We start from the raw sequence: 26,908 nt of genomic DNA, 5'->3' as shown, positions 1-26,908 counted from the left end.
GTAGAAAATTGGTTAAAGGGATATAGACTAAGTGAGGAAGGATGTCAAAGTGGAAGTCTAATAAACTAATGGAATAGAGAAGGCTGGGTGAGTTTTTATTTTCATTTTTATTTTTCTCCATTTAAAAAAAATATTTATTTTGAGAGAGAGAGAGAGAGAGAGAGAGAGAGAGAGAATGCTGGTGGGGGAGCAGCAGAGAAAGAGGAGAGCAAGAATCCCAAGCAGGCTCCTTCCACACTGTCAGTGCAGAGCCCGACAGAACCCAACATAGGGCTCGATCTCATGTACTGTGAGATCATGACCGGAGCTGAAAACAAGAGTTGGACACTCAACTGACTGGGCCATCCAGGTGCCCCTATTTATTTTTTAATTGATGCATAACTTACATATAGTTAAATGCACAGCTTTTTGAATTTTAAGTTACACATAGACACGTGTAACCAGTTCCCAAATCCGCAGAAGACTCCCTCATGCCCCTCAAATCAGTTCCTCCTACAACAAAGATAAACCACTGTAACAACCTCTAACACTATAGATTAGATTTGCCATTGCCTGAACTTTATATAAATGGCATCATACAATGTGTGCTTTTTTTTTTTTTTTAATGGGAAGACATGGCTTCTTTCGCTCAATATTTATGTCTGTTTTCTGTAATAATAATTGGCTCTTTTTCATTGCTGTGCAGCATTCCATCGTGTAAATATACTGCAATATATTCTATTAATAGCCATTTGAGTTGGTTTCAGATATTGGCTATTATGAATAAAGCTGCTTTGAATATTTTTGTACTTTCTTTTGATATATATACAACCATTTCTTTCAGGTATATCTAGGATTAGAATTGGTTTGTGTAGAATACCCATATATTCAGATTAAGTACATACTTTCAAATAGTTTTCCAAAGTAGTTATGCCCCTTTATACTCTCATCAATAGCAAGTAGACTTCCAGAGGCTCCACATTCTCATCTGTACTTGGAAAGTGTTAGCCTTTTTAGTTTTAGCATTTTGATGGGGATATAGGTCTCTGTATCATTGAGGCAGTAGGGAGAATAGCAGGAAGATAATTTACTGCTAAAGTCACTGATACACAAACTTGGTAAAAAGTCATGATCTGAAACCGTTCTGCTTTTTTTTTTTTTTTTAAGTTTATTTATTGATTTTGAGGAGTGGGTGCACAGGAACAGGGGAGGGGCAGAGGGAGAGAAATAATCCCAAGCAGGCTCCGTGCTGTCAGTGAAGAGCCAGACACTGGGCTGGGTCTCACAAACCAGGAGATTATGACCTGAGCCAAAATCAAGAGTGAGACAGTTAACCAACTGAGCAACCCAGGCGCCCCTGTTCTGCATTATTAATAATTATGGTCAATAATAATGTGTCATAGGCTTTAGGATTTTGTCTATAAATATCACTTTAAAAAATTAAAGGAGTGGGGCGCCTGGGTGGCTCAGTTGGTTGAGCGGCCGACTTCGGCTCAGGTCATGGTCTCACAGTTTGTGAGTTCAAGCCCCGCGTTGGGCTCTGTGCTGATAGCTTGGAGCCTGGAGCCTGTTTCAGATTCTGTCTCCCTCTCTCTCTGTTCCTCCCCGCTCGCACTCTGTCTCTCTCTCAAAAATAAATAAATATTAAAAATAAAATAAAGGAGTAATTTTAAAGTATTTTGAATACCCACACATGGTGGAAAATAAAAGCCTAAGAAGTAGGCTTTTGCTTCTAATAAATATGCTTTTATTTTACACGTCTTTAGGAAACCAGCTTTATACAGACTAAAGTGTCTAGAGTGACACTTTGTGCTTTGCTTATTTTGGAATTACCCTTGAAAACTTAGTGTACAATCTGGCAATATTTCCTTTTTAAGGCTTTTGAACATTTTTGTACGTTCCTTGCACATTATGCTGATTATCTACTTGTATTTATCCTTAGTTGAAACTCCCAAGTATTTGACCAGACTTGGCATCTTGCTTTATCCCTCTATAATTTTAAGTAACTTGGGAGTCATCAGGGCCAGCTTCTAAAATAATGATTGGCAAGTTTGAGGTATAGAGAATCTTATAAAGTGGTATATTCATTTACTGGGTTTGGCAGGTAATATACAACAAAGGTTTATGATGTCCTTTTTTAACATTAGAAACTTTCTGTGAGACTTATTTGCATGTCAAAGTCTATTCAGATTTATAACTTTCACTTTTGTTTTAATTTACTATTACGCTTTTAAAATAATGTGTGAAAGTAGAATGGTTTCTACTTCAAAATGGGTGTTAATCTAATAAATGGATTGGGCTAGATTCAATTGAAACCCAAGATCTCAGTAGAGAAATTGAAGTGAAAGTCTGTTCTTGTGAGAATAAATGATGTCATTTTTTTATATTTACAATATATACTTTTAGAAAATTTTATTCTTTTGTACATATATGTAGAAAATCTTTGAAATAACTTATGTGAGTTTGTTAGTATCAAGGATTACATATTAACAAAATGTTATTATTCTGAGTAAATATATAACTTCAGTTTGCTTTATACTCAAGTCTAGAATTTTGGTTATTTAAAATTTCATGTTGCATTTATGAAAGTTCTTTTCCCCCTAGTATTGGGTTTGAGTGATCCTTCTCCTTACCATAGTTGGGAGGACAGGGGGAGATTCCTTCTTCATATTACAGAAAATAATTCAACCAAATCTCTGGATTAGGAAATTGGAATGGATTTGTTTTTAGCTAATATAAACCAAATGCAGAATAAATGGTATCACTGGTATGTTAGAACTGATTTCTAAATGCTTCAGGCATTGGTGCTACTGATGATTTTTTAAGTGCTGCTTTATGAATAATTATATATATATATATTTATTTAATACAGGCTTTTATTGGACTTAGAACAAATAATTATAGGGAAGAGTTAATAATACTTTCCCTCAAAAGTAGAAAGAACATTATTAAAATGAGTACTCCTTTTACTTGACACAAAAATTTCAGTATTAACATTTCTCTCATTGTATTATAATAACATTAATTTGTTAATTGCCTTGGCACAGTGTTACATTAATGTGTTACATGAGTGCAGGGATCTGTGCATGTTCATCCCAGTGCATTGGTGTATTTTAGATTTATCTTTTTACAATTTGTGCAGCATTAGTGCCAACGATCATCTTAAGAGTCAATATTAACTGAATGTGTACTATGTGGAAAATGCTATGCTAAGTGTTTTCTTTTTCTTTCTTTCTTTTTTTTTTTTTTTTTTAATGCTAAGTGTTTTCTAATGGATCCTCATGTAATTCTCACAGTAAGCACATTGTTAGATTTTTTTAAGTCTGTCCCTCAACCTAGATTTATTTCCCTAGTCTCTCAAAACCAGTTCTGGAGTTGTTTCCAATTTGGCAAGAGGTGTAAAAAGTATGTTGAGTTGTTTCTGTCAGTTAGGATTCTTCATTAGAAAACAGCTCACTGGAATAAAAGCTCCACGAGGCCTGAATTTATGCAAAGTGTTCTGAGATCACAGAAAAGAGGTCTTGAGCTTGATGTTGATGGATTCAGGAAAAGACTTCATTGCCTTTGTAAGCCTTAATTTATTTTAAAGAGTTACTAAGCTACATATGATCCCTTAGAAATCTTTTAAACTATAATAGTTTAACGCTGTTTGGTCTAGGCTTTTTATACCAGTGTTCATAAAATATAATGTATATTTGAAATTGGATGACTTATATGCCTCTACTTTCTAATGCCTACATGCTATATAGTAATATTGAAATGATGACAATGTGTTTTAAAGGTTTTGACAGAGGAAAGGAAGACATTTCTCAAAATAAAGATGAATCTTCACTTTCTATGTCAAAGAGCAAGGTAAGCATGTGCTGTCCCCAAATACATTATCATGGCATTTTTCTAATATTTAAGATGAGGAACTAACACTAAAATCATATCCAATTTTTATGACATGTTTTTATGTTGGTTTATCTAAACCATGATCCACTGGGGTTGATGTGGCTGCTGTTGGTTACTTGGGAATACAGTCTGTTGGTAACCAGTGTGTTCTCTCCAGAGTTCTGTTGTTTCTGGTATGTCTATTATAGTAACAGACCGAAGTCTGAGGGTTCCATTCAGATAAATTCTCAGGATTTGTGTGTGGTTTTGTTTTGTTTTAATTCTTAAGTGTTTTGAGTTTATCTGAATGACTATCAAAATACATACATTTTACCAAAGGCTGAAGATCTCCTGCAGTAGCCTGCAGTTGAAAGATCTCTTCTTAGATAGAATAAGATAAAGTTTCCTAAATTAGTGATTCTCAAACTGGGATACTTGTGCATATTCTTACTGTTGAGAATTTGTTCTTTAAAGGGTAGATATTCAAATTTGAGAAACATTGTGTAACACATTGGTTTTCCTTTCTTAATTCACGAGGTTTGCTATAATTTGTTAAGGAATTTGACTTCTGACTATTATTTCTGGTCAGGTTTAATAGCAGAAGCAGCTTTTGTTTGTGGAATCAAACTTCAGTGACTGTAAGAAAACCTATTTCTTAAACTAGTAAATTCTCTGCTATTCTCAGCACTGGATTTTGGTTTTAAGGGGCGCCTGGGTGGCTCAGTTGGTTAGGCGGCCGACTTCGGCTCAGGTCATGATCTCACGGTCCGTGAGTTCGAGCCCCGCGTCGGGCTCTGTGCTGACAGCTCAGAGCCTGGAGCTTGTTTCAGATTCTGTGTCTCCCTCTCTTTGACCCTTCCCTGTTCATGCTCTGTCTCTCCCTGTCTCAAAAATAAATAAAACGTTAAAAAAAAAAAAAAAAAAACCTTATTTTTCTTCCACAGCTACTGGTCTGCAGCTGTTCTTATGTAGCAGTTGTGGCATACCGCTGTGGGAGAGAAACTGTTCCATGATTAAACACCTCTTTCTTAGCAAAATTGAAGTGGGCATATGTGTGACAAACAGAAGATGAAAAAAACCCTACATTTTTGTTTCCATTCATGGGAATGATTGGGAGGAGTCCATGATATGTATATATAATTTTACATAAATTTTATCCACACTTTTCAAGTATTCATTACATAAATATCATATGTGTAAAAGTACTCGGGATGAAAGTTTAATAGTAATTCATATATATATAAAACATATGAATGAGAAATCCCTTGATCATTTTATATGAGATGTGTTATTAAAGAAAATTAAAGAGGAAATAATTTATCTTGGGTCTTCAGTGCTAGAAATACAATGAAATTTATAGAACTGTAAAGACCTATTTTCAGGCAGTTAATGCCAGAATTGGTGAATATGTAGTAGAGCAGTATTCCTATTCAGAAGCCTAAATACTTAAATACTTACATATCGCAGTCACCCATATGAAGTCTCTAAATTGGGAGGTGGGCGGCAGAAAGCAGGGAGCCTGAAAAGAAAGTTTACATACCTTACTGGAGCAGGGTGCATTAATGAAAAAAGCACAGGCTTTAGAAATGCACTTTGAGAACAACAGCACTGATCATATATGACTCTTTAATTTGAATTAACTAAAATTAACTGAAATTAGAAATTTAGTTCCTCAGTTACACTAGCCACATCTCAAGTGCTCAGTAGCCACATACGGCATTTCTGTCATTCAGAAAGTTCTGTTGGACAGAACTGTTTTAGAATAAAAAGTGTGAGTTTGAATCTTACGTACATTACCTATATAGATACTAATTACAGTGATTTTAATAGCTATTTTGTATTAAGAGTTTACTGTGTGTCCTCTTAACTCTCATAACGATACTTGAGGATACGGGTATATCGGCCCCATTTTATAAGTGAACAGACTGAAACTTAGAGAAATTAAGTAACTCTCAAAAGAGTCAAAGTGGCTTTAGTTTTCTTGCCTGTGCAAGGCAAATAAGATCCACACCCCAGACTGTGATACCGCAAGTGCCTGGCAGAGTACCTAATAGTAGGTATTTGAGAATTCATTTTCTTTCTTTGAATAAGAATTACAGTGAGGGGCACCTGGCTGGCTCAGTAGGTAGAGTGTGCAACTCTTGATCTTGTGGTTGTGAGTTCAAGCCTCACTTTGGACATAGAGCTTACTTGAAAAGAAAAAAAAAAAACAAAGAATTACAGCGAATGACTGGGGATTCTTAATGTGATAACTAGTGTAAGTAAGATTATACTCATCCTGTTATTTTCCAAGCTGGAACCTATTGATTCCATCTTTAGGTTTAATACTTGTTAATTCAGTTAGCTGAAGAGATGCATAATTGCTAGTTTGTCCTTAAATATTTTAACCCATAACCTATTCTCTTGTTTTTCACAACAATCTTAAAATTTATACATTTGTCATTAAACTACATTCACATGGAATTCTGAACATTTTAGTCTTAAAGTTTTGTTATTCCTTCTTTAATCAGTGTGCATAACTGACTTTGTCTCTCTCTCTCTCAAAAATAAACATTAAAATTTTTTTTTTTTTTAATTTATGAGTTATGCTAACAGCTCAGAGCCTGGAGCCTGCTTTGGATTCTGGGTCTCCCTCTCTGCCCCTCCCCCACTTGCACTTTGTCTCTCTCTCTCTCTTTCAAAAATAAATAAACATTAAAAAAATTTTTTTTTTTTAAATTTTTTTTTTAATGTTTATTTATTTTTGAGACAGAGAGAGACAGAGCATGAACAGGGGAGGGTCAGAGAGAGGGAGACACAGAATCCGAAACAGGCTCCAGGCTCTGAGCTGTCAGCACAGAGCCCGACGCGGGGCTCGAACTCACGGACTGTGGGATCGTGACCTGAGCCAAAGTCAGCCGCTCAACCGACTGAGCCACCCAGGCGCCCCAAACATTAAAAAATTTTAAAAAAATCAGTATGCATAACTGAGCCCATCATAATTTTAACTGTATACTTTTCTGAACTTGATACAAAAAGTAATAATACTGCCATTTTGATCATAAGATTTGGGATTAAGTTATTTCTTAAAATACATGATTAAGACCAGTGAGCACAATGGAATATACCCTTTTTTTGGAATACACCCTTTTTTACCCCCGAATTTTTTTTACACCCCCCCCCATTTAAAAAAATACTGTTTCTATTTCTCATGCATTCTGTAAATGAGTGTGAATTGGCAAAGTCAGTTAATGAAGTCATCCCATCTTCCTGTTAGCATTTTTATTTTAATGTTTATTTACTTTTGAGAGAGAGACTGAATGCGAGTGAGGGAGGGGCAGAGAGAGAGGGAGACACAGAATCTGAAACAGGCTCAAGACTCTGAGCTGTCAGCACAGGGCCCGATGTGGGGCTTGAACTCATGAACCATGAGGTCATGACCTGAGCCAAAGTTGGATGCTTAACCAACTGAGCCACCCAGGTGCCACCCTGTTAGCATTTTTAAAAGAATTTTTACTTTAAAAGTTTGTTTTTAGTTTATTTATTTTGAGAGGGGGGAGTGGGGAGGGGCAGAGAAAGAGGAAGGAAAAGAGAAAGAATCCCAAGCAGGCTCTGCATTGTCAGCATGAAGCCAGAGGTGGGACTTCAACTAAAGAATCCTGAGATCATAATCTGACCTGAAGTCAGGTGCTTAACTGACAGAGCCACCCAGGCGCCCCTAAAAGAAATGTTGTCCATCTCAACAGAAGGAATTACCAGCAAGGGTACTGTGTCTAGTGGGATAAAAGGAATCCTGTTACAAGGATAGTGGGTTTTTGAGCCAAGATCTATTTATTGACTTGATTTTCCCCTCAGCCGTACATCTGCCTATCTATAGATACTCTGAATCATCTGTCACTTGCTATAAAAAATATATTTACTTGGACATTTAAAAGGACTTTCCAAATCAGAATATCTGATACAGTCATAGTAACTTATTGTCATCATCATCCCTTATATATGTAGTATTTTTTAGTTTTCAAAGCAAGTTGAAAGTATTCTCATATAATGTTCATTTAAAGGTCAAATTTTTGACAGCATTTGCAATCTAGGAGATAGTCACAAACCTGAAACACAGTACATACAACTACGCTATACACATCATATACACTACCTCATTTAATCATCAAAGGAATCATTAATTCCTGTTGTTCGTGAAGATAAATCTTAAATTTGAGTCTGGCTGAGAGTCTGTGTGAATAGTTTTAAAAGGTGAGAAATCATTAAAAAGGTGGCCAAGAGCCTGAGACTGGGAATTAGGTAGACCAGGGAACAAATCCCAGCTCATCTACTTACTGCCCCTATGACTTTGGGAAGTTATTTTTAGTTGGTTAGTCTTGGTTTCCTTATTAGCAAAGGGGAGATACTACTACTATCTCATAGGGTTGCTGTGAGGATGAAGTATTTAGAATAGTTTTTGGTAAAGAATAAGTAGCCATGAATTTTCATTAGCATTTATTCTTCATTTACTAGTATCTAAGAAGTACATTATAACACACATTTTCCTATTAAGCTGTGGGAAATAGAAGTCATCCTGTTCTTCTGACAGTACCTTTGCCATCCTTGGCTTCTCAGCGGCAAGAAGAAGACAGAGACCTGTTTGGCTTGAGGAATTTTGTAAAATTGTTTTGACATCATAATCTGTGCCATTCTCAGAGTAAATTGTATGGTGTTTCAAGTCTAGTCCTGAAAGGAGTGACTTCAACAAAAATTTAATTGGGTTAACCCCCACCTCCAGTAGTTTGTAGTTCTCTTCTGTCTAGTTCAGCCAGTTATTATTACCACCACTGTAATAACCCATATTTTATACCTAGTAGCAGAGGCATTTTCAGGAGAGGTAAAAGAAGTGAGTTGCAAATGCTAGTTTAATTTTCGTTTTATTAATTCATCAGGTATTTGGTGAGCCCTTTCTTTTCCCCAGGTGTTACCTGGGTATCATTGGTGAAAAAATATGGTCCCTGCCTTCATGGTTTTTAAAATTGAGTGAGGGAGTTTATACCCAAAGTTTTTTGTTTTTTTGGTTTTTTTTTATCCGTGAGCACACCTAGTGATATGCACATTGGCAATTCAGCATTTGAAAGCCACCATTTGGATCAAGCCCCCCATACTTTCTTGGCACTAGGATCACGCTTAGAGCTTTAAGTACCTGTGTCTAACAATAGATAAAACCATAGATAAAAATGAAAATCATAGAACACAAGGCACTAAACATGTTTAATTGTATTGTTCCAAGATTTACAGAAGCAGTTTTCATGTTTATGCTCTTTTATTCAGGTAAAGAATGTAGTTTCCTTAAAAGAGTATTGGATTAAGAGACCTAGATTCTGATCCCTGTATATTTATTATTTATTGTTAGTTTAGAAGATCATGATTTGTAAAATGGAGATAAAACCACTTGTTAAGTCTATTTTTCAAGGTTCTTGTGAAGATCAAATGAAAACAAATATAAACAAAGTCTGGAAACAAGTTTAAGACCATAATACTCAAGGGGCACTGGATAGGTAGGAAGAAATAGATGTTAGGAATATTGGTTTTTAAACACTACAAATGAGATAGTGTTTTAATACTAATTTCAGAAGATCTATATATTTCTTTCCATTGGAGAAGTAGCAATAAGGCAGCACGTGCAGTAACTTGCTAGAATACAAGTGGTTTGGTTTTTTGATTTGGAATATTTTAAGTGTTAAAAAATTAACATTCCTTTGGATACTTTTGTTTTAAGAATAAATAATTGTGTATGTTTCCTAGAAATAGTCTAGAAAATAGAATGCAAAAATTTACAAATGATCTTATTTAATCTTATAATGTGGTTTAATTTATTGACTAGGTTTTTTTTAAGTCTACTTTTTTTAGTAATCTCCACACCCAGTGTGGGGCTGAGACTCAAGACCCCAAGATCAAGAGTTGCATCCTTTTCTGACTGAGCCAGCCAGGCGCCCCTGATTAGCGTTTATTTTAGTACTTTTGTGGGTTTAACATGGATTAGTTTTTAACACAAATGCTTTATAGGGAAAATTGACATTTGAAGATTTGTATTTGGCTGTATATGCTGTATATAATTTGTGTATAATGTATATAATTTGTATAGGCTGTATCAGTGATAAATGGGAAGAATGTCACAAACATAGCTTTAACATTAATTTTTATATGCTGTATGTATAGAATAAGTGAAGGTTTTAATTATTATTTCTCTTTTGTTCATTTCCCTGTGATTTCAGTCTGAATCTAAACTTTATAATGGCTCGGAGAAGGATAGTTCAGCTTCAAGCAAGCTCACAAAAAAAGAATCTCTCAAGGTTAGTTTCCACAGCTATTTCATAAATAACATTATGCTTTGCCTGTGCTTTTGAAAGTAGGATAACAGAAAGAGATGTATCTCCTAAAGAAAGAAAAATAATGTCAGACAGGCACACATAAAAACTGTTACTATTTGTGTGGCACACTGGAGTCAACTGAAAAGGCTACTTGATGACCATCCAGTGCCGCTTCAGGCCTCACCTTGCCGTCCAGAGGCTGAGGACTGGTGTATCTGCACAATTGTACCTGAGTTAGGCATATCACTGTGTTGTAGAACACATGATGGGAAGCTGTGATGCTTTTTGACATTCAAGTTTACTAAAAGTCATGGGCTGAATTTGGCCCACAGATAGATATTTTGTTTGACCCACACAATGGTTTAAAAATTCGCAGTAACAATTACAAGTTCAGATTTCCAGCCCCTGTCTAAGAAATACTCCTTTTGGACTGTCTTCCAGAATGACCACAGATCCTTGACCTTAAGAAATAACATGCTTTCCAGTCCACTCTAAGTCCCTGCATGGTCTATTTTACCCCCCATTTTTTTCTCATATCTGATCCTATATGCATTTGTATTTGCAATCCCATATTAAATCTGTTAATTCAGATATGAATATTAATAAGGACCAAAGTCTGAAGTATTTTGGTTGTATAATTATTAAAACTTCTTTACTATTAAGTGCAACTAGGAAGGTTTTATAGCTAAGAGAAGTTCATCACTGGGAGTTTTTCACTACTCTTCTCTCATCTGTGTAATAACAACAGAGCAATAATGAGACTATGTTAATCCACTCCTGCCTTCCTAGACTATCTCACAGGTGACTTCTGAAAGTAAAACTTTAATATTTTGATTGAATAAATACCACTTTGTGGTTTCTTAATTATTTCTTACATCATAGTACAAAGAACGAACAAAATTGCCAGTTGCAAATAATCATAGCATTGTTTGTAAAATGAAAAACTGGTAACAGAGTGGATTTCCATCAGTGAGAGAACTTATTAAGAAAAATTATAGAAGCAGTATAGCATGGTGGTTAAGACTATGTCTTTTAGAGCCAGTCTGCCTTTGTCTGAGTTGTGCCTGCATGACTTACTAGCTGTGTGATCCTGGGCAAGTTACTCTCTGTGCCTCAGTTTTCTCATCTGTAAAATAAAGATAATAATTGGCCTACTGCCAAGGTTATTTCAAAGATTAAATGAGGTAGTACATGTAAAGTCCTAATTAGCACAGTAATTGGTGCACAGAATATGCCCAGTAAATATTAGCTCTTACTGAGATAGGCATGAAAATGCTCCAAAAAATATTGAATAGAAGAACCTTTTTTAAAAATGTGTTTAAAAAGACAGAACCACAAAAGCTGTATATTTTTTAGGTTGTATACATAGAAAAGCCTGAAAGGATAGTGTTTTCTGGAAGTGTTAACAGTGGTCAGTTCTGAGGATTGGAATAGGATAGGGTATAATAAAGACAGCTTTAGTTTTATTTGTGTTGTTTGAAATTCTGACCATGAGATTGGATTCATGTAGTATTGTGTGACTAAAAGTAAAATTCTTCAAAAACATACAGAGCTAGTGATCAGAAAAACAAGATTCTAAACTCTAAAAATTCCTACCAGCTCTTTAAAAGTTCTTTTATCCTAAGAAGCTAGAATTCCAAAAGAGGTTTAGAATTGTACACTCTACATTCTATAGACCTAAAAATTTTGGAAAGAAATTGCCCATTTCTAGTGAATTTTTAATTTTTCTATTATTTCTGTAAAATAGGTGCAAAAGAAAAATTACCGAGAAGAAAAGAAAAGAGCCACAAAGGAGTTACTCAGTACAATCACAGATCCTTCTGTTATTGTTATGGCTGATTGGTTGAAGGTCAGTTTGTATTGAAGCTTGAATTCAAATTGCTGGATGTTTACCTACAGGAATAGGAAAGCCCAAAGAGCACCTAAAGCCTACAAGACAAAAACAACTCCTGGGATGATTGTTTTTCACTGGCAAACTATTAATTGTATCCCAGAGGTTCTCTGTTCTAGTCATAATGGGGAGAAGGAAACTTAATATTGTCTGTCTTGACAATAACCCTGAAAATGGATAGCAGTTCTTTTTAAAGGGCTTTTTGATTTGTGTGACATTTATATAATCTAATTTTGCTGTTTAAATTAGCATTAGTATTTTTATAGGTGTGGCATGCATTATTGAGAAGATATGAAACAAAGTTAATATAAAAATTGTTATTTGGAAAGGATTAATTTTCGGAAAAACATGCATATTGTTGTTTCCATACCTTGTTTTGGCCTCTGGTTATTTCCACTTACTTTTATTTACTTTTTTATCATCCCACTCTTTCTTTCTCATTCTTCTTTGGTAGGAATCTTTCAGACTAAATGCAAAGTGTAAGAATGATCTTGTGAGACTCTGTCTCCCAGGCAATTTTAGTATCTGGCATTAATCTAAAAGTCACCCCAGCCCTGAAAGCTTTCTATTCTCCCAAAACATTGGTCCAGCCTCCAACGTATAATCCTTATGAGATCTTTTGTCAAAGTTCTCTTACTAAAATGGGAACCCAATGATAGTTTCCTTGTTAGTTCAGGTAGTGCTGGGATCTTCTTCAGTGTTGTGCTAAAGACACGTTCTGACTTACATTGACTCTACTTAGAAATCTTTATGCTGTATATCTCATGTGGGTTTTTCAGAGCTAAGCTTCCTCTTCTGACATAGGATTTCTGCAGCTAACCCCCTAAAAGTGTCCCTAACACATCCCCTGGCTGACTTTCTAAATCATAACCTTCATTCTGATCATTTTCCATCCATGTTATACTGTCACATGTCCCAAATACAAAATGTTATCTCAGGGTAACTCTTCCATTTGCTTCTCTTATCTCTCCGTTTCTTTTACATAAACATGTACTTTTCTCAAAGATTTTCTCTCTTCTTCATTCCTGACTCCAAACTCCCCATTTCTAACTTTTTCTTGTTTAGAGTTATTGTGGTATGCCTATTTCAGGGTTTAGGGAACCCTATATTTATTTCATAATTCAGGTAAGTGCTTTGAGAGAGCAGATGTTTTATAGTAAATAAAAGGATAATCCTAGTTTTTATTCTAAGTAGATTAGCATTCTTTTCAGTATTGTGAATTCAGTGATTTGCATGGAAACATTTTTAACGGATGACAGAAATAGACATTGATAGGAAAAACCAGTTATAGACCTATTGACATAGCCTTAAACCCTGGGACGAGGAACATTTTGAGACTAGAGAGAGATTCATGTAACTGTGTTTTAAAATTTTTCCAAGAACTTAAATGGCACATTTTATGTAATTACTAAGAACAGAGTAACTTAAAAAAGGTAATTTTAGGGGCTCGAAGGAGGTTCTTCCCTCTTCCTACCACTCAGTGAATATTTAGGGAATGCCTGGTGTGCATGCTGGCAGTGACTTCAGTACTGTCGATGTAGGGGATAAAGGGGGAAAGAATCTTAAAAGATGGAATAATCTTATACTCCCACAAATAAAATTACAATGGACGGTAAGAAGAAGAGAATCTTGGGACTAGGAAAAGTATATTTTAATGGCCCCTGAGCTGGCGTGGAGGGTTAGGAAAAGCATTCTATTCTACTTGGCACATTATTTTGAAACTGTTGACCTAGCCTCTAGGTAGACTTTAAGTTCTTCAGAAGCAGGAGCCATGCTTTTTGTCTTTCTGTGCAGTCCTTGACATCTAGTAGCTTAAAAAAAAATCTATTGAATCTTAAGTGTATATGTTGTAGAAATTTTAGATATTTGCCATTACTGAATTTGTATCTTGTGGAGCAAAAAAGATAAAAACAGCTTTATTTCCTAAATTAACTTATCTTTCTGTAGATTCGTGGTACTTTAAAGAGTTGGACCAAGTTGTGGTGTGTTTTGAAACCTGGGGTGCTACTGATTTATAAAACCCAGAAAAATGGTCAGTGGGTAGGAACAGTCCTTCTGAATGCCTGTGAAATCATTGAGCGTCCATCAAAAAAGGACGGCTTTTGTTTCAAACTTTTTCATCCTTTGGAGCAGTCTATTTGGGCAGTGAAGGTAAGCACTTTGTTATATAGGTGAAAGGTAAAGATGGCAATCTGTGAGTAGCACTGAGATAAATCAATTAACCTAATGATTGCTAACCTCTCTAAGCACTTCTAAATTTGCTTGTTTTCAAGTGCATTATTCCTCTTTTTTTCTCTACCCACAATGAATTGTGTACCAAAAGGCTTTGTTTACCTACCGTTAAGATCTAACTTAAGGGATCTTAAGCCACCTGGGTGGCTCAGTCAAGTGTCTGACTTCAGCTAGGGCATGATCTCGTGGTTTGTGAGTTCGAGCCACCCGTGGGGCTTTGTGCTGACAGCTCAGAACCTGGAGCCTGCTTCAGATTTTGTGTCTCCCTGTCTCTCTGCCCCTCTCCCGCTTGCATGTGAGCGAGCTGTCTCTCTTTGTTTCAAAAATAAATAAGCATTAAAAAAAACTATAAAAAGATCTGACTTAAAATTTTTTGAGGAAAATGTTTCCCAAATTTACTTTGTACCTTATAAACTCTTATCCATGGGGATTCAGTTTGTAGTGTGTTTTTAAAAATTTGCAATTACCAGAGCACCTGGGTGGCTCAATTGGTTAGGTGTCCAACTTCGACTCAGTTCATGATCTCACAGTTTGTGGATTCAAGCCCCACGTCAGGATCTGTGCAGATAGCTCAGAACCTAGAGCCTGCTTCAGATTCTGTGTCTTGCTTTCTCTCTGCCCCTGCCCCACTCATGCTCTGTCTCTCAAAAATAAATAAAAATATTTTTAAAATAATAAAACTAAAAAGCATAACTGTGATCACTCCTGTGTTATAAAAGCAGAAACTTAATCAGGAAAATAGAAACACCTTATTTGATTAACTACCAAGGGATTCTACAAACAGACATTCCATGTACACTAACAGAATTAATGAATTTAGTTTAAATTCTTACAAAGCAATAATTGTTTCAGTTTCTAAGAAGATCAGTTATACATGAATAAAGGGTTTAGATGTTCTCCCTTAAGGAAAACCACCTAATTGAGATGTAGAGTTAAAGTAGTTTCAGCTTAATTTTTTTTTTTTTTTTTTTTTTTTTTTTTTTTTTTTTTTTTTTTTTTAGTGTTGCTTAATTAGGCAGTATACATACACCTCTTAAAAACCTGGACTTTTAACCTTTATTTCAGTAGTCTGTAGTCGTACCAGGAATAAATTTAGGATTAGAGAGTTAGTTTCATTCTGGAATTAGGTACTTCCCATAGGGAAAGAATTTAACCTATAGAACCTCTGTTAACTATATATCATGTGATTCTCAAGTAAGAAAAAAAAAAAAACCCTTTCAAAACCTTTTATGTACAGTATTCTTTACTACTACTCTTAGGAATTGTAAGGATTATAATGAATTTTTATTTTTTTTTTTAATGTTTTATTTATTTTTGAGAGCGTGTGACTGGGGAAGGGGACAGAGGATTTGAAGCAGGTTCTCTGGTGACAGCAGAGAGAGCCTAATGCAGGGCTTAAACCCACAAACCGTGAGATCATGACCTGAGCCAAGGTCGAATGCTCAACCAGCTGAGCCTCCCAGGTGCCCCAGAATTTTAATGAATTTTTAAATTATTAAAAATTTTTAATGTCAAATTTATTGAATTCCCAATACTGGTGGGAGGAAAATTTGCACAATTAGACAATCATCAGAATATTTTCCACAAGCAAAATATGCTCAGGATATTGTTTAAACACCTTCAAAGTCAGTATCTATGATTAAGTAAAAGTAATATTTGTGAGTTTTTACTTTGTATTAGGGACTCGAACATTTTATATGGACTCTTTTTTTCATACCTTTAAGGAGGTTATAATTTTCCCCTGTTACCTAGGTAAAGAGATTAAGGCCTAAAGAGTTTACCTAAGAAATTTTTCTAGCATGGAACCAAGCTTGAAACCTAAGCAGTGTGACTAGATCCTACTCTGTGATGGTTCTAGGAACCGGCCCATAAATTAGAAAGCTATTTGAAAATACCCAAGGGATATTACAGTATTAGTTAAAATTATATTGACTTTTTCTACTTTTTCATTTTGAATCTTTACCTTCTTTATGTTTATGCTTCTCAAATTCATTTTATTCTTTGATCTTACAACTTAAAATTATTTAATATCAAAATTATACTGTGAGTTCATCCTCAGATTTCCTTCCCAAAGAAGAACTGCGTTCACCTAAGATTAGCCTTGGAGATACTAATTATTTAGGGTTCTTGGTGTTCTATATACTCCTAAAACAAATAACCCTTGCCAACAACAACAAAGACAAAATTCCATTTTCTTTCTGGAAAAATAAAATTAACTTTTTTAGTTAGTATTTCATAACAAGTATTTTATAACAAGTATATCAATGGTTGTAAAATAGAGATTTTTTTTCCCCTAGACCTATTCAAAATTCATTTCTCTTTTTCTTATAAATTTTATTTCCAGCTTTTTTTTAGGCCTCTAGAAATTTAATGTTACTTAGTATCTTTGGGATGGAAATTCTCTGTTAAATTAAACTTTGGTCTAGTATAATAAGTTGCAGGTTTTTCTTTACTATGTGAACCATAAATAGAGATCATGTTTAATGATAGCTCTAAGTTGTTCAACTTTCTATTAAAGACGTATACTTGTTGGAGGAGGAAAACTTTCCTCAATACTTACTTTCTTAAAACTTTACCTAATACTTTTTAAGCATAAAATTAAAGCTTGTTTGCTTTTAGATTATTATAGGTAATAGTGGATAATATGAAGTTGAGATTTCATAATATAAACTGTACACCTTTTCTTTGCTTTGCTTTGCTTTGCTTTTCTTTTCAGGGTCCCAAAGGCGAAGCAGTTGGATCTATAACTCAACCCTTACCTAGCAGTTACTTGATCATCCGAGCTACTTCAGAGTCAGATGGTAAATACAGATTTTGATGGATTAGATTTTGGCCCTCATTTTTAAGGGTTTATTTTATATGCCACTGTGTATTTTCCTTTGGGGAAAATCTCTTTAGTATGGTACTGGAGCAGACATATTGTAATTATAAATTGCTTATGATACTAAAAACATTAACTTTGTAGACAACAATCTGATAGGAAGCACTGTATAATTGAGTGATGAATTAGCGTAAAGTTTTCTTCTTCATCCTCCATTGATATGTTAACACTCTTTTTACTTTCGTTAGTGTTCTTCGTGGTAACTCACTAGGTTTTGTACTTTTAGAGGTACATTTAATATTATTTGTATTTTGTTATTAAAAATTAACATTTATACACGTATATACTGTTTTGAGTTTTTTTATATAGAAGATTCAAATACAAACTTTTCTGCAGTTAGTAACTTAATTCTCGAAGCAATATGGAGAGGGTAAAACTTATTTAATGGGAAAGCCACACTAGCTTTAAAACCTTAATAATTGATAATGGATTTCTTCCTCACTTTTATGTTTTATAGTTTAGACTAACTTAGCCTAGGGAATCTTGTAACCTTTTAGAGTTTACTTTTACCTGATGATTATTTTTAAAATATCATACGCACAAGCTTATGTTATGAAAAGTGTTTTACTTGGCTGATGTTTCCAACAGATATGGAAATACATATATACATTTTAAGAGCAACTAACTTTTATTTTGCTAATACAGTTCTAAATTTTAATTTAAAAATAAAGTTATTAGTGTTTCTACTAATGCGGCAGTTAATGACAATATTGTACAGGCATTTATTTCCATGACTTCAGAATTTTCACACCTATAAGTAAAGTGGATGGTGGTAAACCTGAAGTTAGACGTTTTATCAGAAACAAAATATTAATTTGATAAGTTTGTTTATAGTAGAAGCATAACCCGTTTAGTGTATTTTCTGTACCTTCATTGGTAGCTACAAATTATACTACCTGTTAATGTTCTAAGATTTTAGAAGTAAAGTGTGTTTATTTTAGATTAGGTGTACTTTCTAATGTGTTCTATATACTGTTCATTTACCAGTGGTTTTTAGATGCTTGGTCTGTGAAAAGCACTTGCTAAACTGAAAAACTGCATTAAAAAATCCTTGCAAGATTTTATATTCACGTGAACTTTTCCAGTGAATGTTTCTCAAAGAAATAATAGTATGCTTAAAGGTTAACAGTATTAAATTAAGATGGATGCTGGTTTTTATAGTTTCTTGAACTATATTGCTTATGAATCTGTGTTCTTCTAGGAAGGTGCTGGATGGATGCTTTGGAGTTGGCCTTGAAATGTTCTAGTCTTCTTAAACGTACAATGATCAGAGAAGGAAAGGAACATGACCTGAGCATTTCATCAGAGAGCACACATGTGACTTTGTATGGCTTATTACGTGCTAACAATCTCCACAGTGGTGACAACTTTCAGTAAGTAGCTATTGCCACTAATTTGGTGATTTTTAGAAGGGACGATGTTATTCATTAGGTTAGTTGGCAGGCCTAGAATTTTTGTGGTGTATCTAGAATTGAACGTGGCTATTTTCTTCCCATTATATGGTCTGAGGCCTGATTTACCATTTGCTTATTTGCTATAATAAAGTATAGAAAGTTATCTCCTTTATTTCAGCTAATGTGAAGTAGTTGTTCTTTCCCAAATACATACCTTTTCTTTATACATGGTGTTCCCTCCATTAAGAATGTTTTCTAGTCCTCCTTGCTCTTTTTTCCTTTCATAATCCCATTCTTCAAGACCAATCTCAAATATTACATCAAATGCAAAGCGTTTCTTGCTTCACAATAGTGAGATATAATCTGTTCTTCTATTACTGTTTTGTAGCACTTTTTAATTTTTTTGGTAACGGCACTTGACTTGCTCTACTTGGTATTTGTGGAATGCTCCTGTTATACCACAGGTGTTTCAAGTTGGAACTGTATCCTATTTGTGGTTTTATACCCTGAAACATTCATTGTAGTTAATACTAAAAAAAAATATTTCCCTGGGGAAACAAACAAGTACCTTAGTTGAGGTTCAGATCTCTTTTGTTGCTTTGGAGGGAAACTTAGACTTCTCCTCCCTTGCCCCAGTATTCAGCCTCTGCTCTGAAGCTACTTATTCCCAACAGCACTGAGGTTACTTTCCTCAAAGTTAGGAATGGGTGTTTGTTGGCGCCCCTTCCCAGGATTTTTCCCTTGAAGCTCTTCAGCTGTAAATAGTCCATTGTTTTTATTGAATACCAGATAATTTTTAAATGCTCTTATTTTGGAATCTTAAAAATTCATCTGCACATATTTATTCATTTAAATTTTTGAGCCTCTTTTGTGTATGAGACATACACTTTACTGTATTATTCACTGCATTATAAATAGGGAGATGTATCAGATATGATCCTAAATTTGAATCCAGTGCAATAGCATACTAGCTTTCTGATCCTGGAGAGATTTTTTTTTTTGTTTAAAACCTATAAAATGGCAGGCAACTATAAATGATAGGAAGATAAGAATGACACAAACAACCAAAGGAGAGATGCTGTAGGGTAATACAGGATCAGGAGAATTTAGAAGTTGGAAAGATAACATTCAGCTAGGGAATCAGAGGGAAGATCAATATAACAGATTTTTACAAAGGTAGTCAACATAGCAACATTTTCATTTGGCTGTATGACAAAACATGAACTAAGAGATGCAGAGACCAGGGAAGTGGAGGCCTACCTTTGAGATACATAGTCTGCCTAGATGTAAGGGACAGGGAGTGGGTAAAATTAAAGAAGATTACAAGTTTTAAATCTCAGTGACCGATAAGATGATAGTAAAATAAAGGACCATGTTGGAAGATGATAATGTATTAAATAATTGCACATGTTGAGGATGCATTGGCCCCAGGACATATAAGTGATATCAGCCAAGTGTTTAAAAACATGGGTCTGAAGCTTATTTCTGCATGCATAGGTTTGAAAATCAAACAAATGATGGTGAAGGCTTGAAATTGGCAAGCCTGCCAAAGGGGAGAGAGGACAGAGAAAATAAAAGAGGGTCAAGGAAGATTAAAATATCTTACAGATGGAAGGAGGTAAAAAGGATCAGAGAGCTCAAAAAGTCAAACCAGTTACATGGAACCGAGGCACTAATACCATTTTAAGAAAAATAATTGTCACAATCCTGTAATGCAGAGAAGTCACAGAAGGTGAAGATTATACAAGGCCACTGGATTTGTCAACTAAGCTGTCATTAGTTACCTTTAAAGGAACAGATTCAGTGAATTTAGGGGAGTGAAAACCAGATCATGAGAGATTAAAGAGTGAATAGGTGATAAGAAAGCAGAGACAGCAATTTTAGACTGCTATTTTAAAATATATGATTATAGGGGTGCCTAGATGGCTCAGTGGGTTAAGCATCCGACTCTTAACTGGCTCAGTTCATGATCTCCCGGTTTGTGAGATCGATCCCTGCATTGGGATCTGTGCTAACAGCGAGGAACCTACTTGGGATTCTCTCTCCCTGTCTCTCTCCCCCTCCCTCACACGCATGCTTGTTTTCTCTCAAAATACATAAAGAAACTTAAAAAAAATACATGATTATAAAGGGAAAGAAAGAAAATAATTACCATAAGAATGAATTTCTATTAGAAATTCTTTGGTTAGAATCCAAATGAAGATTTTGGAAAATAAGTTTTTTTAATTTTTTGAAGCTGGAAGTGAGTTTTTTTATAAGTTCTATTTTGTACAGATTATTAACCCTAATCACTGTATGAATAGGGTGGGGGTAGCATCTTAATCTGTTTAGGCTATAGGTTTATTTCCATAAACTGAAATATCCATTTCTAGTTCTCCTTGGATTTTTTTTCTCAAGATTAAACCTGTGAGTCAAGTATTAAAGAGATATAATTACTTACCTTTTACATTTTCACTCACTTCAAGTGACTTTGGAGAGACCTTTACAGAGGGAAAGTCATAATTCATTTGAGTTCACTTGAGAATCTGATAATCTTGACTTGGAAGTTTTTCTTTAGGCCAGAAGTGACAGGTTGATTCAAGTGATGATGTTTGTAAAACCAAGAAAAAAATCTAGCAAGGCAAAGTCCAAAACTTTACTGTTGGAAGCTTTTTGCCCTAAATGGTAAAGAGGCAGAGTTCAGAGTGTTCTTTTGTAATATTTCCCAGGTTATTTAATTTCTCTGTGTTTTTTTATTTATTAATCTGTAAAGTGAGAATAATAATATTACTTATCTCATAGGATTATTTTTGAGTGTTAACTGAGTAAAATTATCTAAAACACAGAACAGTGCCTGACACTCAAATTCTGAATAAATGTTCATATCATTCTGATTTATAAATTAAATATTCTTTGTCTCTTTTATTCTTTCTCTTAATATTTCTTACCTTCAAGGTTAAATGATAGTGAAATTGAAAGGCAGCATTTTAAGGACCAAGATATGTATTCTGATAAATCTGATAAAGAAAATGATCAAGAACATGATGAGTCTGACAATGAGGTGATGGGGAAAAGTGAAGAAAGTGACACAGATACATCCGAAAGGCAAGATGACTCTTATATCGAACCTGAGCCCGTTGAGCCTTTAAAGGAGACTACCTACACTGAACAGAGCCATGAAGAACTAGGAGAGGTAAAAGTCTATGATTTTCAGGGATATTGGTTTTCTGATCCTTGGAAATTTTCAGCTGAAATTGAAGACGTTTCTTTGACCTATTGCTTATTTTTCTGAAAGAGAACATTTAGATGATACCTATTTTATTTTAAAAATTGCATACACGTGAAATATCTCGGGATTTATAAATAACATGTGTACTCACATGAGTACCAATAAATTCTATTAAATTTAAAGTTTACATTTTCTTCAGGTTTGTTTTTGAAATAGGATAGTACTAGTACTCCTTAATGTCATTGCCAGGTACAATATGAATTGCAAGGACACATGAGTTTGTAATGTTCCCGGTATTGCTAATTCTTAGAAGTGAATATGGTATAGAATAATTGCATGTAATATTTTTTGTAATGAATTCTTTGTGTATATCCTTCACTTTGATGTCTCTTAACAACTACTCTTTTTACCTAAGTTTTATAGCTATAGACTTACTACCTAATGAGTTATTTCCCATTTTAAGAATGCTTGGGATAGTCTTACAGAATATGCATATTTCAACATCAGCTGTTTTTTTACATATCTAATGTGTCTGAGATAAATATGATATTTGAGTATTTTTTTGTCAATTGCTAAAGGCAGGTGAGGCTTCTCAAACAGAAACTGTGTCTGAAGAAAACAAAAGCCTTATCTGGACACTGTTGAAACAAGTCCGTCCTGGCATGGACTTGTCCAGGGTGGTTCTGCCGACATTTATTTTGGAACCTCGTTCTTTCCTGGATAAACTTTCAGATTATTACTATCATGCAGATTTCTTATCTGAGTAAGTAGATTCTCATTTCTTAAAATGAAAGATGCTTCATGGTTTTAAGAGATTTTTTTTTCAGAGCGCAAATTACAGTGGTTATGCCTTACCAAAACTAGGCTCTAATGAGATGTCCCTCTCTCCACCAGTTCTACAGTTGACCTTAATAAGAAGAATACTTAATACTTGGCTCTAATGTTTCCATTTATGCGGTTGAATTGAGAGATCACAAGTGTGAGGAAGACAAGGAGTCTATCCCTTACCTGACAGACAGTACTGCTTTCACAGGCTCCCTGTTTCCTGACCTAACATGGGGAGAGGTCGTAGCGTTCCTTGTTCTCCCCCAGGTCACCTAAGCTCTTGTTCAGGTCCCATCCTGGGGCTTGTGCTTCTGTTTGTACTTATCCTGTCTGCATGCTCATGAGGGATGTGCTGCTTTCTACAACCAGAATGCTCCGCCAGTTGCTGGCTCACAGTATAAATCCCCACTTTCATCTTTGCTTTGTTTCCTGCCAGCTGATCCTGGATGTAATTCTGGGGAAGGCAGGCGTAAAGGAGGTGGAGGAGGAGCTGCCGATCTCTTTCCCAGCGGTTTCTTGGGGAACCAGTAAAAGACATCAACTTTATGTATACCTTTCCAGGTTTCACATGCTGCCCCCATTCCAGCTGTTCAAGACACTGCATGTTCGAAGATGCTAGGTTCTGGTCCTGTGGCCTGGCTTTTAGATTCTTTATCAATATCTGTATTGAATTTATTAGTTGCTTTATTAGGCTGTTAGTTGCATTAGTGAACGTTGCAAAAGTCATAAGCTGAATCAAAAGATAATTGAAAAACTGGGAGATTTTTTGCAAATTAAGGCATACCCAAATTGTTAATCTCCCTAAAATAAAAAGGGCTCTTAGAAATTTAATGAAAATGACCAGCAACCTAATAGAAAAAGGAGTAGAGGAAATGACCAGGTACTTCAAAGATGAATAGAAACAGTGCTTAAATGTGTAAATCTCACTCAAAATATGAAAAGTGCAGATTCAAACAAAAAGATACTGTTTTTTATCGATCACAGTGACCAAAATCCAAAAGCTTTTATACCCCAGTTTTGCTTTATATATTATAGTTCTTTTATCTGTGTAGAAATTCATTTCTCTGAGTGTGAGGCAGGTTCCTATGAATCACAGTGAGATCTTCCTGAGAGATGCCCACTTTCCTAAGTTGAAAGGTTGCAGTTTTCTGGCTACACACCCTGTTGCCAAGGCTCTGTGGGGCAGCAGGCACTTGTATGCTGCTGCTGCTGCCACTGCTGCGTGACACAAACCAGCACAGTGCTTTTGAAAAGAACCTGGCAGTATTTACCAGAATTATAGATGCAGTCAGTCCTTTGATCCAGTAATTCTGCTTCTGGGAATAGCCCCTACAAATATATCTCTACATATTCAAAATGACGTATATACAAGATTGTTGTGGTAGGGCTTGTAATAGAAAAAGATTAGATAACTCAAGTATTGAGCCACAGTTGACTGGTGGGTTAATAACATACGGTGCATTTGCATATAAGGAAGAAGTTTGTAACCTGATTTGGAGGGATCTCCAGGATTATGTGTATGTGAAAAAGGCAAGGTACAAAAAATATGTGGTTTGCTTCCTTTTTTATCTTTTTAAGAAAAGGAAGGCTGCATATTTTTATTTGCTTCTTTATGCTTAAAGAAAACTGTTTATTAAAAACTAAAAAAAAAAAAAAAGTTGCCTATATGGAGAGATGGGACAATAGCAAGACATGTATACTTCTCCATGTTGCTTTGCGTTCTGAACTATGCAAATACAAAATAGTAAGTAAAGTTGAATAGCAAGAGAATTTAAATCGAGATAAGAAGAGCACAGAAGGTTGCTACTCCCTGTAAGAGCAGCGTTTCAACTTGGCACAGTGGTCAGTAAACCTAAGCCTGGTCTCTTCCATTTCACACTTCATCTTCAAAAATCACACACTGAACCTTCAGACATGCTTGAAGGAAGTAATAATTAAATTGTAATATACGTATGTACGAAGTTGTAATGTATATATTATATATATTATATATTATATATGCATACATATACATGTGAAAACTCAGAATTCACTTCTGACATCTACAATGTTTTGCAACATTTTGCAGTTTAGAGCAATAGCAAAAGGGTAAAGGGGTAGCTGAGTCATGGCTTCTAAAAATTTCTTTAAAATGAAAATTGTTCTTTGATTATCTGTTACAATGATCGAATTTATTTACTCTGGAAAATCATTTGGTAGCACTTAGGGTTGAAGGCTAAAAATAGCGCTGATTGACTTAAATTATCTTAAAACTTCCATATTTGTGATTTGAAACTTCTCTATTTTGTAATAGGAGCTCAAGGGATATACAGTCCTATTCCTAGGGGGGCATTTTGCATGGGAGAGGCTAATATCAACCTCTTGTCCTCCCTTCTTGTAGGGCAGCATTCACCAGTTATCCTTAATCTCCTCTAATTGAAATAAGTGACTGAGAATAGACTAAATCAAATGAACGTGATCCTTCTCTGACATATGGAACTGAACACCTCTCACAAAATTGTTGATGAGGCTGCTTGGCCATTGCCCCATCATTGCAAATACTAGGCATCACGCAGTTCTTGAATCTCAAAATACATTCATTTTTTTCAATCATAATTTCTCACAGAACCCCTGGCAATATCTAAGGCTCTCCAGAACCCCACTTGAAAAACCTTGGTTTGGAGAGTTTGTAAAAACTACTTGAACAAAGACCTGGGCAGTGTATCAAACAATGGGAAAAATGGGGAGAAAAATAACCAGATTATGAAAAGTTATTCTTACAGACTGATTTACATGGTTGTTTTTGCCATATGTTTTAAATATGACTTATACTTGGGGCACCTGGGTGGCTCAGGTCATGATCTTATGGTTTGTGAGTTTGAGCCCTGCGTCGGGCTCTGTGCTGACAGCTCCGAGCCTGGAGCCTGCTTCGGATTCTGTGTCTCCTTCTCTCTCTGCCCCTCCTCCACTTGTACTCTGTCTCCCTCTGTCTCTCAAAAATAAATAAATGTTAAAAAAAAAAAAATTTTTTTTAAATATGACTTACACTTTCCAATCATATACTCAGTTGGTTTACTTGATAAATACGAGGGAGAATTTGTGAGATATTTTGTAAAAGTTTTGTTTATACCATTTTGTGTTTTTAGGGCTGCTCTTGAAGAAAATCCTTACTTCCGTTTGAAGAAAGTAGTGAAATGGTATTTGTCAGGATTCTATAAAAAGCCAAAGGTAATGTTTATATTTAACTTTCTTTAGCCTAATATGAGTTCTTTATTTTTTATGTTATCTTTATCTATTGAAAAGCATTTCAGGGCCTCTGAGTTAGAAAAATTGTAAAATACTTTATCATTTAGACCTATATTATGATTGAAGTTACTTCACTTTATTTCCTGTCTCTACTGTGAAATTTTATAAGGATAAGAGTTAAACCCATTTTGACTGGGAGGAGGTGAAATCTTCCAGATGTGTATTTTGAAACTTGTATGTTTTTTCCCTAGGGACTAAAGAAACCTTACAATCCTATACTTGGTGAGACTTTCCGTTGTTTATGGATTCATCCCAGAACAAACAGCAAAACATTTTATATTGCTGAACAGGTATTAGAAGTGCATGTTACAGAAACAAAACTGGTTCAGAAGTTACTGGGATATTTTAATAAAAAATATTAACTCAGTAAACTCACTGTTGATTATTAACCTTTCTTATTAGTGAACATTTGGTAAGCACTTAATCATTTAGTACTGAATATGACTAAACACCATGCTTATAGGTATTACTATTATAGTCATGGAATCCTGTGACCAAAAATAAATCTTTATGTTTCCTGAGCCATCCTCCCACACTGGTTTTGTCTTCTTTGTGACCAAAATTGTTCAGTGGTTTCCTAGTTCCTAAATCAGATTTTACACCTGTTTGTCTGGCATTCAAAGTCTTCCTTATCTTTCTAAATTAATCTCAAGTTTGATGCCTTTCTGAACCTTTGGCAGTAGTTCGACCTGTCTGTGCATTCACAACTAGGTAACCTGATACTGTACTTTTTGGCCTCATTATTTTTAAATTTAATTCTCCCATCCCAATATTTCTTCTTAGCTATTTTCCATCTAAATCAACCCTAACCTACTCCTCTTTCATGATCCAAGTGACTACACCTCCCACTGATTTCTCTCTTCTGTATTCTTTTTTGTGATCTCCATTAAGCTGTTATTTTAACACTTACATTAACTTTTTACAGAATATTTATTTCCCTAATCAAATTGTCAGCTCCTCAAAGGAATGCCCTTCCTACAAATCTTTTTGTTGTATATATAGTAGGCA

General features: G+C 35.0%; 1 protein-coding gene and 1 non-coding gene across 15 annotated transcripts in view; both read left to right on the top strand.

Annotated features, from left to right (window-relative positions):
• The window catches only part of OSBPL8 (oxysterol binding protein like 8), a 152,414-nt gene that overhangs the window by 102,601 nt on the left and 22,905 nt on the right, over positions 1 to 26,908 (top strand). For all 14 annotated transcript variants that reach the window (XM_042947223.1, XM_042947214.1, XM_042947220.1 and 11 more), the window contains 10 exons: positions 3,761 to 3,831; positions 10,089 to 10,166; positions 11,932 to 12,033; positions 14,023 to 14,226; positions 17,024 to 17,108; positions 18,390 to 18,561; positions 21,517 to 21,754; positions 22,369 to 22,553; positions 25,741 to 25,822; positions 26,092 to 26,190. In XM_042947223.1, coding sequence (XP_042803157.1) covers positions 3,761 to 3,831; positions 10,089 to 10,166; positions 11,932 to 12,033; positions 14,023 to 14,226; positions 17,024 to 17,108; positions 18,390 to 18,561; positions 21,517 to 21,754; positions 22,369 to 22,553; positions 25,741 to 25,822; positions 26,092 to 26,190 — 1,316 coding nt within the window. The remainder of the gene's footprint in view (positions 1 to 3,760; positions 3,832 to 10,088; positions 10,167 to 11,931; positions 12,034 to 14,022; positions 14,227 to 17,023; positions 17,109 to 18,389; positions 18,562 to 21,516; positions 21,755 to 22,368; positions 22,554 to 25,740; positions 25,823 to 26,091; positions 26,191 to 26,908) is intronic.
• Positions 4,789 to 4,919, top strand: LOC122225734. Its single transcript, XR_006205338.1, has one exon. It is a non-coding gene; the product is annotated as a small nucleolar RNA SNORA41 (small nucleolar RNA).

The sequence above is a fragment of the Panthera leo genome, chromosome B4 (genome assembly GCF_018350215.1).
Source record: "Panthera leo isolate Ple1 chromosome B4, P.leo_Ple1_pat1.1, whole genome shotgun sequence".
NCBI classification, from domain to species: domain Eukaryota; kingdom Metazoa; phylum Chordata; class Mammalia; order Carnivora; family Felidae; genus Panthera; species Panthera leo.
The sequence above is the reverse complement of the archived record's forward strand: the minus strand, read 5'-3'. Positions and strand labels throughout refer to the sequence as shown.